Raw genomic sequence first — 15502 nt, 5'->3', positions numbered from 1 at the left:
TGCAAAGCAGTATAAGCCCTAAGCCTTAATAATCCCCGCCTCCGCCTCTCTTTCACTCTCCCCCACGTTTTCAGCCAGATCAAATCCTCGGAGACTGCTGCAGCTATCTGTGTTGTGGCCAGGGCCAGACGCGGCCTAGAGGGCATAAGTGTTCGCTAATTATTTAAACACCCTGCACCCAATGTGTTTAGTAAATTTGTTGTTTAATTTAACATAAGTTTAAGAAAGTAAAGAGGTGCTAAAGTTGATAAGAAACTACAGCTAAGTTGTTTATTTGCCAAAACGTCACAAGTCGGAGAGAGGTAACTCTTTCATTAAAACCTTGTGTTTGAGATGGAAATGGTGATTTCATTAGATGAACAGACTACTTATCATCTGGGGTCTTCGTTATGATTCAAAGTAGAAAGACGTTAACACCTTTATTTTTTTTAATTTATTTATCACAAGCTATATCGTTATTGCAAAATGTACCAATACTATCGCATATCGCAACTTTTCCTAATATCGTGCTGCCCTAGCAAGTGGTGATAGCAGTGTTTAATCATTAATAAAATTCCCCATCCTGTATAGCAGCTGATATAAAAGCTGCCTTTAGCCCCTTTTAGATATTTATTTTGTTACGTGATCTGCGTGTTTGTGTATTTATTTAAAGACTACAATCAACTAGGTTGAAGTTGACACATAAGATAACATCCCGGATTCCCCTTTGTAGATAGTCACAGATCCACAACCACTATAAACTGTACAGGACGGCAGAACGAGTGTGGCATAGTAATATGAGACAAAGCAAAAAGAGAGGATCTACAGTAGCAGACAGAGCAGAGGTTTTGTATTATCATCGAGCGTTCCTCTGATCTGAGAAATATGTTGCTCAGCATATTATGATGTAAATAATAATATGCAGAGGATGGCACACAACAACTTTGCTTATATAGAAAACTCTGAATGCATTGTGACCCACCCAGAGCTCATTGCTCTTTTTGGGGCTCTGCTCCACCAAAGGGGAATCCCGCACGTCTTACGCAGGTGAATTCAGCGAGACTTAAGTCATCCCCCTTTGACTCTGCAACCTCAGCTGTATAATCTGTAAGCAGCACATGGCCCGTCATCTCTGTGAATTGAGATGCCAAATTTCAAAGAACAGAAAGTAATCCGTAACAGGAGGTTTGACTTTGGATGAGGATTGCTGAACTATTGTCTGAAAGAGGCTTTTAAGGTTACAAGGTGTTTACTGGCGACTGACTACTGCTATATATAGCAGCTTTAAAAATGATATTGCAACCCCTGTTAAGGATGACCAATACACTCGGGACATAGTAATCCCAGATTCCTGAATCCATTTAAGGATTGTGAAAAATGTGATGATGGATGGATTGATGGATAGATGAACAAATGGTGGATGGGATAATGGCTCTATGAATACCTTTGATGCCAAATTATCAATAGATAGATTAATGGATGAAAGGCCTGACAGCTAAATTTATTGACTGGTGAATGGCGAACAGTTGACAGATGAACACATTATGGATTGATGTCTAATTGACAGATGAGCTGAAAAGTAATTAACAGTAGTCAGTAGGTCAGAGGGAAGAACCAAAACTTTATCGACACGAAAATTTACGACAATAACCGATGTCATTTGTCCATGTCGGTATTTTCGGTATTTAAAAAAAAAAGCAAAGGGAAATTTGTTTTTATAGGTAAAGGTAGGCTCTGCTCCTGTTCCTTGAAGACGCTGCGCCACATGTACAGTAGTCACATGACTCCACCCCATCCAGTGTGAAACAAGAAGCAAAAGAGACGGTGAGGTTGAGGGAATGGAGGAAATACATTGGAGCCACATCTGATTTCTGGTCCAGTCCCAAAATGGACCCATTCATTAGTCTGCCTGTATTTTACATCAATGACGAATGCAAACTGAGCACCAGAGTGCTCAAGACGGCTTATTTTCCAGCCGTTACCGGGGAGATGGTCAGACAAGGTTTAAGTGCGATGCTGTCTGCACAGGACATCAAGAAAGAGGCCCAAAACATAGTTAAAGCTGCCGAGCTCAATAGATTGTTGCGAGTGCAGTGTTTTGGGCACAGGCTGCACCTGGCAATCGCTAAGTGTGCCCACCTTAATGGAGTTACCTGTGTATAAAGGTACGGGCGCTCCATAGCGTATTTACTATCACCAAACCTTTAACCTATTCGTTCTGTTAGAGGAATTTGTGTAGTTTAGCTGTGATTGTCCGTGTGAATTATACCATCAATATACTTGGCTGGGAAGTAGCCTGAGGTTAGTATTATCGTCCATTTATCGTTATCGAGGGGAACTGCTCAATGTATTGTGACATTGATTTTAGGCCATATCACCAAGCCCTAGATGTCAGGATCAATAAATCTTTTACATTATGAAATAGGTAATATACTGTACATAAGCCATATGGATATACACATTTCCTTGAATTTTCAAACCTATGTAAACTCTGAAAAAATAGAAAATCAAATGCCTGACTTCTCCAGACTGCACAGGGCCTCTTTAAATACCTCCGAGGAGCTGTCTCCAGTCAGCCTAATAATCCAGTCGTAATCCAGTGACCTGAGGTCAGATTCCAAAAGTCTGAGGAAGAGGTAAGGTCACAGCCCTGCAAACAGCTTCTCATTGATCACTTTCATCTACCCCAAAACTCTGATCAATGTCTTAAACAGGGCCTTGATCAGTACTTATCAACCAAACTGAAAAAGCAATCACCTCTGATGTCAAAAGATGCATATGTCAAATATAGTGAATTACTTGCAATCACAAATTAAAATGATCAGGATTTAGTAGTAAAAAAATCTGAATTTCATCTGGAACGTCTGCAACCAGTAGCTCGGGAGCCACATGTGGGTCTTTAGCCCCCTCACTGTGACTCTTGATATCTATGGCCAAAAATGTTTAAGAATTGAGATTTAAATGTAAAGATAGTTGAAAAAAATATGGAAGCTTTAGCAGTTTTTCCGAGGCCTTTTCAGGAGTTTTGCATAACATTTCCTTAAAGAATCACACTAATCAAGTAAGGAACATTAATCTTTTGTTAAGTAAGTACATTTTTTGTCAATAGGTTGCAAACTACACACTTTCTGACAGTATTCTATAAAATACTGATAGTCCCATTGAAGAAAATGTATTAAAGCTAAACACAAATAATTGTTCTTCAACTTATATCTAAATAATCTTCATATAGAGGGTATTATAAAAAAAAGCCAACATGGGTTTTAGGAATTTTTGCTTGTTCTTTGGCTCTAAACAGATTATGTTTAGGTAAAATTAGGGCAAAAACGGCTCTTATGGTTGTAAAGGTTGCTAGAATATATGCAGAACATAGAAACAAAGATATCAGGAATAATTATAAGAGATAAAATTTGTATATGCATCAGGTTATAATTTAACTATTTTGGGAAAGCTAATAAATGGGCAGAAAAAACATCCTTTCCTCAAATGTCACCCTTACCCAAATGGTAATAGTACTGCTAAGTGTAACCAGTGGCAACACACTGACCCCCAAATTTACTACAAAGAAAGACTAATGTCCCTCCTAATTAAAGCTGAGGGGGGAAAACAGAACAGCCCTACGAGACAAACACATTAGGCAAAAGCGAGACATAAATTCAGCAACTAAATGTTTCCAGAGAGCCACAACAACAAACCTTTGTTCCCCAGAACATTGCCTGTGGGCATTTGCTGTCTATATATTTGAATAGTTTTGCACGTTGATTCACTGTTGAGGTTTGTTGGGATTTTGGTCTCTTGCCAAAAACACATAAAAAGTCAGATTTGTCAAACAAGACTAAGTAAATCTGAGGAAAAAAAAACAGTGAGTGGTCAGATAGGAATCACTGCCACTGTGTCAAAGGAATGAAACATTTTACTACCTGCTGGTCTGGCTTTGCTTTATCTTTCTCTCTGTGAAGCTCGTCCCTCAGTTCCTGGGGAAGAGAGAGCCAGGAGTCACTCATACATCCTTTAAATGACTTTCATGCAGAGACAATAGAAACCCAACATCCTATACATTTCGTTACAGCCATGGGAAAAAAAGTGAAGACATAAATACATTCTTGCTGATTCCTTAGGATTTAAAAATGTAAAGCATCAGCCAGGAGCAGCTAATCAAATGCATGTGATTAACTGGTGATCAGCCAATTTCTCCAACCTCCTGCCAAGACAAATCAGCAATCACCTTAGAAAAGCAATTGTTGCTGTTCATCAACCTGTGAAAGGCTATAAGATCATTTTGAAACTATTTAAAATCAAGAATTCTTTAGTAAAAAAAATTATTATTTACAAGTAGAATATTCATAAATATATCCAACATAGGTAATCTTCTCAAGAGGGTATGTTCCAGAAAATGTACCACTTGTTCATGGATATGGCAAAAATAATAATAAAAATACAAATTTTTTAAAAATAATTTAAAAAAACTGCTTTACGTTGGATACTTCAGACCTCAGAACGTTCAAGGTTCACTACAGCTCAATTAGAAAATGACTTAAGTATGGCTTGTTTGGAGGTGCTGCTAGGAAAAAAAACTCTTCTCACAAAAGAAATCTTAACATTAAACCCTAGGTGTGTAAAAACTGCACCTGAAAGATCCACAGAGGAGTTCAAAACAGTGATGTTTGGCCATAATGCAGATTAATGTTCGCTACTTAGTTTTTCCCATGACTGCCTCATTAAAACTTTCAGTTGTTTAGATGATTTACTTCAGACATCATGACAGAGAAAAGATTCAGGAAAACCAAATCAGTATGAACATTTGAAATTCACACCAAAAGCTCTTGGTCTTTCTTTGCAATAAGATCAGAAAGTTGCTCGGTGGATGTTGGATCTGTCTGTTGGTCTCTGCTGTTCTTCTGTTGGATCAAAGCCTCCTGGTTCTTCACAGTGACCTTGAGCTGCTCGATCACACTGGCATGAGTAAAAAAAACAAAACAAAAAAACAACAACATTTGTGTCTTGATTGAAGCATTAAACAAACTTCAGTTCAGAACATATTTCACTTTAATTTTCTCCTCTGTTCAAACAGGATGTTTTCTCTGTTATTTTTATTCTGGCTGAACAGCGCTAAGGCCATTTAAATATTTTTGCTTAGAACATCAATGTAGTTACAGAAATCGATGTCATGTTAAAGGTGTTTTAAAGCTTTCCGATGAATATAAGGACTTGACACCCAAAAGTTAGTCATCAATCACCAGGACATCATCCTGAATGTGTCCTGGTCCTACATGTCGTCTCCTGCTCATGTATTCCTTACTGAAGCAACATGTAGGAAACAGATCTGAGTGTGAAAGAGATCTTTAAAAGCTTTTCACCTCAATGCCACATCAGATAAAAAGCAAGAAGGAGATAAATGACTAGGCTTCCCTCACAACGCAGGTGCTGTCAGCGGCTACTGACTGTTGGACAGTATTGATGTACAGAACAACGAGGATATCCATTTATATATATATATATATATATATATATATATATATATATATATATATATATATATATATATATATATATATATATATATATATATATATTAGGGCTGGGCAAGTTAATGCGTTAATTTCGCGTTAATTCATTAGACTATTAACGGCGATATTTATTTTATCGCGCATTAACGCATGTTGCTCACATCATGCTTTCAGTCAGTGTCAGTCAGCACGCGCGCTGACTGCAGCTTGCTGTCACGGCAGCACTCTCTCACTCCCCCTCCCCTCTCGTACATGGCTCAGCGGCGCCAGCCAATCAGCACGCAGACTCAGCCTGGCCCGCGCACTCAGCTCTCACACAAACTTAATACACAAACAGCTGAGAGAGAACGCAGCAGCGAAAAAACATGAACAGAGGAAGTAGCACCGTTCGGCTTTATTTTAATACCGTAAATGAAATCAAGCTGTATGTTTTTTAAAAAGCCGGTTCATTTAAGTGGAAACACAACAAATTTATCTAAGCACGTGAAAAAACATGAAAACGTCGAGCCCCAGAAACGGAGAGAGGAGACGAAACTTCTCTCATTGCCCCGACAGACCCACAGACTGACGTCTCTGACTGAGGCGTTTCAGTCCTCCAGGGAACATCCAGATAGATCAGTGGATGGATGGATGGATGGATGGATGGATGGATGGATGGATGGATGTTACTGGAGCCCACACATAACATGTAATTAAGACCTTGAAAGAACCTAGTACATATATTAAAAAGTGTTATTTAAGATAAGATAACATTAGCTAATCCTTTTTTTATCCCACGACGGGGAAATTTATAGGATTAAAGCAACAGGCAGGTGCACACAACACAGACAAAATTACATAAGGATTGAAATATATAAGAGGTGGATTAGCGAAAAAACACTGAACATAACATTATTATTATTATTATTATTATTATTATTATTATTATTATTATTATTATTATTATTATTATTATTATTATTAAATTGTAATAATAAAATAAAAACCACAAAACCCAAAAGGTCAACAGTTTCATGATACATCAAGCTTAGGGACTGGCTAATATACAGCAGGTCAAAAAAGGCCATATTTTGGCTGCAGTGCTTGTTCTCTTATGAAGAAAAGATCAACTAGTGCACTAAATTCAATAGATGGGTTGAAAATATCCAGTATAAAATAAGTGGTACAAATGTTACAACACTTTTGTTCATATGGCAGCAGAACATTAAAATAAAAGTGCTCTTTACACTACTTTTGAATTCATTCTTGGAGTTTGTAAATACAATGCGATTAATCGCGATTAATCGCGATTAATCAGGGCGATTAATCGCGATTAAATATTTTAATCGTTGCCCAGCCCTAATATATATATATATATATATATATATATATATATATATATATATATATATATATATATATATATATATATATATATATATATCATGATCAGAATGGCATGATCACAATTTAAAATTAATTTCAATATCAAGAAATGTTCAATTTATTTTATTTTGAAAGACAAACTCTTCCTACTCCTGCGTAGCTACTGGTGGCTACTGCACTGCGCTGGGCTAGAAAGCGACTAGAAACAAATCTAGTGACTTTTCTCTGTTTTTGGCAATTTCGCAGCTTCACTTGAAAGCAGCAATCTGCCGACCAATACAGTCTAACAACAGCAGCTAGAGCTGTGTGGGGTCTCCCTGTTCCCTCAGCGCTGTCTCACAGGCAGCTACCTCGTCCTGAAAGCCCTGCATGCAGTCAGAGCCAAGAGAGCAGTGAGGAGACCTGCTCTGTTTTCACATTGCAAATGTATAACGTAAAGCTGCTGGTCACTCCACCCTGGATTACAGCTTGAATCACTTATTCACCTCGTTCAATGTGTGTGGCTCTGATTGCTATGTTTCTGGCAAAATTAGATGTACACAGCGTGGACTCAGGCAATGCATAAGAATTCATACATTGTTTCATTAAGTAATGTTAGCATATGTTGCATTTCAATGAGATTTTAATCACAGTTCCACCGCCACGGTTAAAAACAAATCCTGGAGGAGGCCCTGAAGTTTGAAGTTACACAAGTGAAGTGAAGCCTTTTCTTGCACCAATACTCAAATTAGCTCATCATGTAAATCCACTAGCAGCAAACATTTTGGTATTTCTTTATTGTTTACAAAGCCGCAGACTACCATCTTATAAGCATGTTTCCCGGCTTGTTTTTTTTTTTTTTAAAGTTCTGTAGTTCTGTAGTAACAATCTGCTGTTGTATTTACGCGGCCAGGACCAAAAAGCCCCACTTATTAATAATGAGTATGAGTAATAAGTTTGTTAAATGATGGATTTAATCATTGATTCCACCAGTAGTTCATGGAGATTTTCTCTGTCTTTGAATGAAGAGTTATCTGATCAAAAATAAGTATTAAGACTGCGAAAAAAGGTTAAACCACTGGTCTTTTGACATGTATGACATAAATCACTCTCAGCAAAGCTCCTAAATGTTAGACCGATAAATAACTAAGAAATAAATAAATAAGAATGAAGGAATAATCGTGCAATTTAATAAGACACTAATATCTGTTAAATTACACAGAAAAATCTACCTTTCTATTTCCTTAATCTCATTTTGTCTTACTTGTCTTTCTCCTGTAAGGCTTGCTGGAAGTCCTGTACTGGACTCGGGGGAGAAAAAGGGCTACTGATGCCTCCTGAAGCAACAGCCTGAAGTTGCTTCTCCATGTTTATGCTCTTTAGCTTCTCCTGCTCAGCAATGGCAGCCATCCTCTCAACCTCTTCTTCTGCTGACTGCAAACACTGAAAAATGGGAAACAGGTGCTGTTTTTATGCAACTGTACATTTCCGATTTAGCAAAGGTGCTAAAGAAAGAAGGGAACGGGACACATTGTAGAGCCATCGTTGTAATCATCAAAAGCTTTATCTTGTATGTGTAAAGTATAATACAATCTCAATTTTACAACCAAATTTTTTTCTTTTTCCAAATTATTTTGGACTTGCCTGTTCCAGTTCTGCTATCCTTTTACTGAATCTGTCTCGTAATGCGTCCATCTCCCTCTGAGCTTGCTCTCTCATTCGCTGAGGTTCTCCTGATTCTCGACCAGCCAGGCTTTCCAACGCTTTACTGGGATGAACATTCACAGAAGACATCCAGTTATTAAGCACATTCATTTTCAAAAGTGGACAACTCACCGCTAGTTGACGACGTGTCTTCAGAAGGCAACTAAATACTGAATATCTGACCTTAAATGACCAGGTAGCAAAATGATACGTACGATGCAGACACAAGCAGCTCCTGTTTCTCAGCCAGATCTCTCTTCATAGACTCCAACTCCACCTTAAGCTCTATGTTCTAGAAAGAAACAGCACTTTATAAAGAACAACATTGGTACCAACCGTGTTGTTTTATAGGACCACATTAGGCTAAAAATAGTTTTGCGATGCACTAGTCAATCTGCCACACATCGTAATCGGTCACTATTTTTTATGTATAAATGCCTCAACCTACAGCTTGTACTTTAGTGCAGCATTTTTTAGTTTAATCCAAAACACAAAGTTTAGGGGTATATTCTTTGATGTATAAAATAATAATGCTTAATTCCTTCATACAAAACTTCTATCTCTATTAAGTAAACCGCACAACATTTTCTCTTTTTTTATATGGTGTATAGACCTTTGGAAACAATAATTATAATCAGTTAAAAATGAAATCAGCAGATCTCAAAGAAACCCTGGAAGCTGTAAAGGCCAGAAAAAGCCTGATTGGTGCATTTCTACTACTGACAGCAATGACATACAATCCAGGGGGGGAAAAAGCCTTTAAAATCCCATTACATAACCTTACAGAGTCTTTAATCTAGAGGATTTTTGGGTCTGGAGCTCCAAACTCATTCAAGTACAGCGGACAGAAATGAAAGGCAACACTGATTGATTTGCCTAAATACCACGGAGCATTTTATTAATACAAAACAAACGAGTATAATACCGTTTTGAAGATGTCCTCGGTGGAGTCATCACATTTCTGCTGCATGCGCTCCTCCATGAAGTAAATACGCAGCTTCAGATTAAAGTTCTCTTTCTTCAGAGCTGTGATTTGCTGTTAAACATAAATATATATTAGGAAACCCTATTATACAGTCATATTCAATAGATTTGAATATGCATTTCTAAGTGCTTGTTTTTTTTTTACCTTTTGAAAGAGGAAAAAAAAAAACATTAAGCCCCAACTTCAGCAAGAAAAATGTTTTTTTTATTGGTCTGATACAATTTTCTAATCTTAAATACTGTGTTTTTATTAGCTAAAGGTGAAAAAAATCATAATTATCAAAAAAGGGATTTAAAATGTCTGTCTGTGCTTATCTATATGTTTATCTATATAATCTATATAATGTGAACTAAGTTACTGAAATAAACAAATTTTACAATATATATTTTACTGTATATTACTGTACATAAATCCATAAAAAACATCCATGTAGGAGCAAATTTCTTAAATAATTCAACTCTTTCAAACGCTATTTGGGGCAAAAAAGAAAAAAAATCAATTTACATGAATGCAGAAAGGGGACATGTGCATGGTTATTTTCAAAAGGAAGGGAGGCTTGTATGTGTTTAGCAGACTGTGCATCATTGTGCTGGAGGGTCAGAGCGGCATACATCTGGTAAGTGGGGGGTTGGGTGCACTGTTGAAAGGAGGAGGTAGAAGTCCAGACCCCTCTGCAAACCTCTAATCGGGCAGGCTGCCGGCAGAACGAGCCCGAAACCTGAACACGCATTCCATTTAAATGTTGAAATGCAGAGTTTAACCCACCTCGGTCCTCCTCCTCGTCCTCCTACACGCAGACTTCATCCACAAATGTCCATAAATGGAGTTTCTTGGTTTATAACAAATTGTGAACCAAGTTCATAACCTCCACGCTCTTCTTGTGTGCCAATCATTTCTGCATCATCAGAGCAATGGCAGGTCTATGTTCTAGAAATAAGATTTTAAATTGATACATTTACTCACATTCTCATAGTCCTTCATGGTGAGAGCTTTGATCGGGGACATCGTATCAGGAAAGGACGGAGCTGAAAAGCAGCAAACAACCCATTTTTACAACGTTAAGGTAAGCTCAGAACAGAATTCGTAACACAGAGAAGCCCTCAAGTTTAAAATGAAAAAGCTATCACATTTACCTTCCTCTAGTTTATAGAAAAAGAAAGTAAAAGAGAAAGGAGGTTTTTTAGTACAGAGACAGGAGGTGAAACAACCTCTGCCGAGCTTCCCTGTTTGAGCCAAATGACTCAGCGAGCAGCTGATCATGTAACAGTATGACAACAAAACATCTCTCAACTCTAACTCTTTACTTACGTTTAAGCAAGCACTGGTGTCTCACACAGTCTTATTTGCATTTTTGGTCAAAATAGTCCCAAGATCCACATGTTACTTCTACTATATTTTCCTTCTTTTATGTGTACAGTTGACTCTTTTGAACAAAAGTTGACATTAGCCTTAAAGGAGCATAGCACAAGTTCCAGAACGTCTGCCCCCTGTGGCGACAAGTTGAAATGACACCAGTGTTGTGCACGTGCATGGGAGAAGAGGAAAAGCTGTGACTGCACAGGTCATTTGTTTAGAGGCATAATCTCTTCTGAGGTAAGAAAGTTAAAAAAATATTGAAGTTAGTAAATGATTTTATATGTTGGGTAATCATAAGGGCATGTATGAGAAAAAAAAATTAATCATTAAAATTGTGCAAAGCTGCTTTAAAAAGGTATAGTGGACAATCTTCTTTCAGCTTGGAGTTCTGGGGGGAGGGGGGGTCATCTTATCTATTTGTTGTCCCACATGCCAATCATTGTAACGTGCTAACACCAATGTGCGTGCACATTCCTTGCTAGTTTCCTCTTGCTGGCTGCGCATGCACAGTTCTAATGTTTACATATCAGTTAGCTTCTGGGCTAGCCGTCCATTGTAGCTCCGCTGCTCTCACTGTATACTATGAAAATGGCTGAGAGTCGCAAGAAGCACACTGACTTAGAAGTTTATCAGAAGAAGAGGAAGGCCTCAGACGGAAGAAATAAGACCAGAGTGGATTTGGGAGACTCTTCCACGGGATTCCCCTGAGGAGCGGAAGAGCAGGTAGGATGGTCTTACGTATTCGCAATTATTCAAAAAGGAACTTGAGCGTTTCTTACCTACATTTCCGAAAAAATCGTCCACTAACTTTAAGTTACTCCCTTCATAAATCACAGATTTTTTTTTAAGATTTTAAATCAAGTATTTCAAAGATCAGAAGTGGCCTGATAATTTTAGCACTGGCCTTATTTACTGTCGTTCTGAATAACTTAGCTTATAATTTGCAGATTTTCACGCTGAAAGGAACATAATAAAACCTGGTTCAGATATAAATAATACACGTGTATTCCTCAAATGGAAATTAAAATGTTCAACAGGTTCCTAAAGATTCTCATGTCTATGGTTTTATATTTTCCCATGCTCAGATTTTTTATTTCTAACACTCTCAACGCGTAAGAGATGTAACTTGAATTTCACAATGAATGACACAAGCCAGTCTCTTAGAGCAGTACAACGGTTATTTCACAGCTTTTTCCCTGGGGAGATACATACTTAGATCAGTTCTATATATTCTATATAATCTATAACATGTCATACTAATCATATTTGAATTAAGTAATCCACCAATTAATAGAAATGATTGTGCACATATCTGTGAGTTTTCTGTCAGTAACTAAAACCAGCATGATAAGCAAATTACGACATGTACGCAAGTTCTCCCTGGAAAATCAAGGACAAAGAATGCCCTTTAAATATAAATCAATGTGGAAAGTGATTAATTTTCTCAGGCTTACCTAACATTTTTCACATCTGTTTAGCATGTCTGGAAATGCAAACATTTCCATAATAATTTTCCATTTAGGTTTTCAGACATTGAAAAAGATACAAGGAAAGTCCAGGCTTTTCAACACCGCCTGGTATCTCGTCTTTTGGGCAGCCTCACACATGTGAAATATAATGAACTTTTAGTCATTCTTGACACATGACATATTGAAGCTAAGACTTTTGTTACAAGAAAACTTCACAGCAGGTCAATGTGTTGACGTCTTCTCTAACTCAACCACCTCCTGGCACCACTCAGAACCACTTTTGTCAAGTGTTAAAGATAATTGCTGCCTACAAAGCTGAGAAAAGCTATTACAGGACATCAGAGCAGTTGCAGCTTCTAATTAAATCTAACTTTCTGTGTAGACATCGATAAAATTCTGTAAAAGGAGGAGATCAGAGAAAGAAAAACTAAGAGAAACTAAGACACAAAAAAAAAAGAAGTTATTAACAAAAAAACAGATTTATAATGTAGTTGTCTTATCTGTGCTTTTGCTATAACTAGCACAATTTTTAATATTCATTACTAAAATAGGAGCAAACGGTACATCTTACATCTCCAAACCATTTTGGATTCAATTGTCTTAAGATGACTCTTGACAAACAAACACTGCTATTGCTTTTACAGACATTTGTCTAAATGGAAAAGTACATGTTACGCAGACTAACTACCAAGGAATATTCACGCAGCACAATATTTCAACCACAACCACCAAAAACAGACTTACATGAGGCAATCATGTGACATGAGAACCTTTTGTGGCAACAAGTCACTGGATGATAACAAGGAACAAGTGAAGGAGCCAAAGCAGGTTTTGAAACTTACAGAATAGCTAAAAGGTCTCCTTAAGTAAGAAACATAAATATATTAATGGGACAGGTTATCATGTTCAAAAAGAGAATATGATTATTTTTATTTTTCAGCAATAAAACAGCAGAAAATCTCTTTCCAATGTTAAGGATTGAGAGATTATAGCTACAGAAAGTAGTTATTGGGGAGACAACAGATAACTCACCGATACTAAGGACTCAGATGCGGTTAATTATTTACACCAAAGTCAACCCAATGAAGTAAAGGTGAATGCTGCAAGTTTTGAAACCAAATATTAATTATTTTCTTTTCTGGCATGTAAAATTAGTTTTCCTCCATTTACCGCAGTTGCCTCTATTAGTCCGTTCATGTGAAAGTGATTTGGGCCGTATCCTCTAAGCGTGCGCGTGGGTATGATGTGTTGCGCCCTCTTGTTCACCTGGCTGCTTTGCTGAATCTCAGCCGTAATCGAGAGAACGCGGGCTTATTCAATATTTATCGCTTTCTTATCTCAGAAGACAGCACGCCTCTAAACAGTCGCAGATGCTTTTCCTCTTCTGTGCAAAAAGAGTATTTTGCACAAACCCTGTAAGATACTTTAAAACATCTGTTGCGTAGAGACCTGCTAAAAATGGAAATTCAAATCAAGAGAAAAACACCTAACAGCCTCCCTTCCAAGCAATCTGGAAACTTACTAGGGTTAGACGTCTTAATATAATCAATACTATACAATTATTTTAAAAGATCCTCATTGGCATTAAAATCAATATAAAGTGACCCATTGACATTTTCCTAAATTGTTGCACATCTTCCAGCAGCAGCACTGCAGTGATACAAACACTCAGCCCCTCCCGTCCCTTCAGCCGTTCACCGGACCAAAACAATGAGCTGCTGGTGGAAGTTTTAAACTCTGCTAACATGACGAGAAAGACTGAACAGGAAAAATATACATTTGACCCTCTTCAGCTGACAAAGCAAACAAAGAAGTGTTGTTTGGAGGTACTTCCTATATGAGACAGACGGACACAAAAAAGTTAAGCGTCGAAGGATGCTACATGCTAGCTGCGCTAACGCTTCAAAATAACGCTACGACACTGATGTTTAAGAGCAACTTAAAAGGTCAGTAAAGCTCCTGTATCTGCAATAATAAAAGTTGTAAACCTCCCAGATGACCTAAGCTAACACTATTTGGTTAAATATTAGCAGCAAAACAAATCCGTTACTTCTCTGTTGAGTGATCAAGACACTGGAGACTAATGTGGCTAACAATAACACTGGCAAACATTACAGAACGGGGAAGCCAGACTGAAGTTGACAATTGGAGCAGAAAAAAAAATAGGAACCTCCAGCAACCTTCCCTACCCTGCTGCTGTAGTTGCTCACTAAAGAAAACACTCAAAATTACAAGAAAGACAGAAAATGTACAGGGCTGCTGCTGAATACATTTGCATGAACTTGATCCTTGTTTACAATGTAATATGTTTTACATGTTTATATGTTTGTTCTGAAACTAAATTTATCCTAGTATAGAAAGATCCTCCATTCATCCTTCAGTAGTAAAACGTGTTTGCATCATCAGCAAATTAGCAGCAAATGGAAGCACACAGGCGCAAATTAAAGATAAGGAATTATAACATAAAACAATTGGGCGACTGCATCAAAGGTACATACTTCTATAAAGGATTTAACACTATAGTGTTATTTTAGTATATTAGTATTAGGGTTACATTAGTGTTATCTTGTGTAGCGTTTTGCCAAACATTGAAGTGACCAATTTAAATAATATTTTTTTCCTAATGCTGACTTGTCCCCTACTCATTAGTTTTCCCTAATAAAACGAAGTTAAAATGTTCTCACATTGTGAATAATATTTTTTTTTCCCTCTTGGATATAAGCCTTAAAATATCCTTTAAAATGTGTTTAAATACAGGTTTAACATTTGCAACCAAAATAAATCTAACGTGGAGTTGACTCAAGCACATCAAAATCTTCACATAAATATAAAAAGCTGATCGCCTATTTCTCTGGCAGATGGTTCTCTTAAATAACAGAAAAGGCACGATTTTTCAGTGTCTTTACATACTGAGAATAACTTGACAGTAACAGATAACAAGCTATATTTTTAATTCACTTGCACATAGTAGTATGTTAAATATTGGCATAGAACAAGAGGATGATAATATATTATGAAAGGCGTTGACTGATAACGATTAGCCTGTTAGTACCTCGATAAGCCTTTGGGGGATAAAATTATGGGAGGGCACGGCAATTTTGCAGCAGAATTAATTAATACACATGAGAATTGCACACCCAGGTAAGAAAACAAAGAGA

At 37.3% G+C, this 15502-nt stretch overlaps 1 protein-coding gene across 1 annotated transcript in view; it reads right to left on the bottom strand.

Annotated features, from left to right (window-relative positions):
• The window catches only part of cdk5rap2 (CDK5 regulatory subunit associated protein 2), a 51879-nt gene that overhangs the window by 31140 nt on the left and 5237 nt on the right, over positions 1 to 15502 (bottom strand). Inside the window, exons 3-9 of the mRNA XM_036140360.1 lie at positions 10483 to 10544; positions 9460 to 9570; positions 8750 to 8826; positions 8475 to 8598; positions 8095 to 8273; positions 4794 to 4932; positions 3900 to 3953 (exon numbers count right to left, since the gene is read on the bottom strand). Of these exons, the coding sequence (XP_035996253.1) occupies positions 3900 to 3953; positions 4794 to 4932; positions 8095 to 8273; positions 8475 to 8598; positions 8750 to 8826; positions 9460 to 9570; positions 10483 to 10544 (746 nt within the window). The remainder of the gene's footprint in view (positions 1 to 3899; positions 3954 to 4793; positions 4933 to 8094; positions 8274 to 8474; positions 8599 to 8749; positions 8827 to 9459; positions 9571 to 10482; positions 10545 to 15502) is intronic.

This window comes from Fundulus heteroclitus, chromosome 8 (genome assembly GCF_011125445.2).
Source record: "Fundulus heteroclitus isolate FHET01 chromosome 8, MU-UCD_Fhet_4.1, whole genome shotgun sequence".
Lineage (NCBI taxonomy): Eukaryota > Metazoa > Chordata > Actinopteri > Cyprinodontiformes > Fundulidae > Fundulus > Fundulus heteroclitus.
This window is presented reverse-complemented; position numbering and strand designations above follow the sequence as displayed.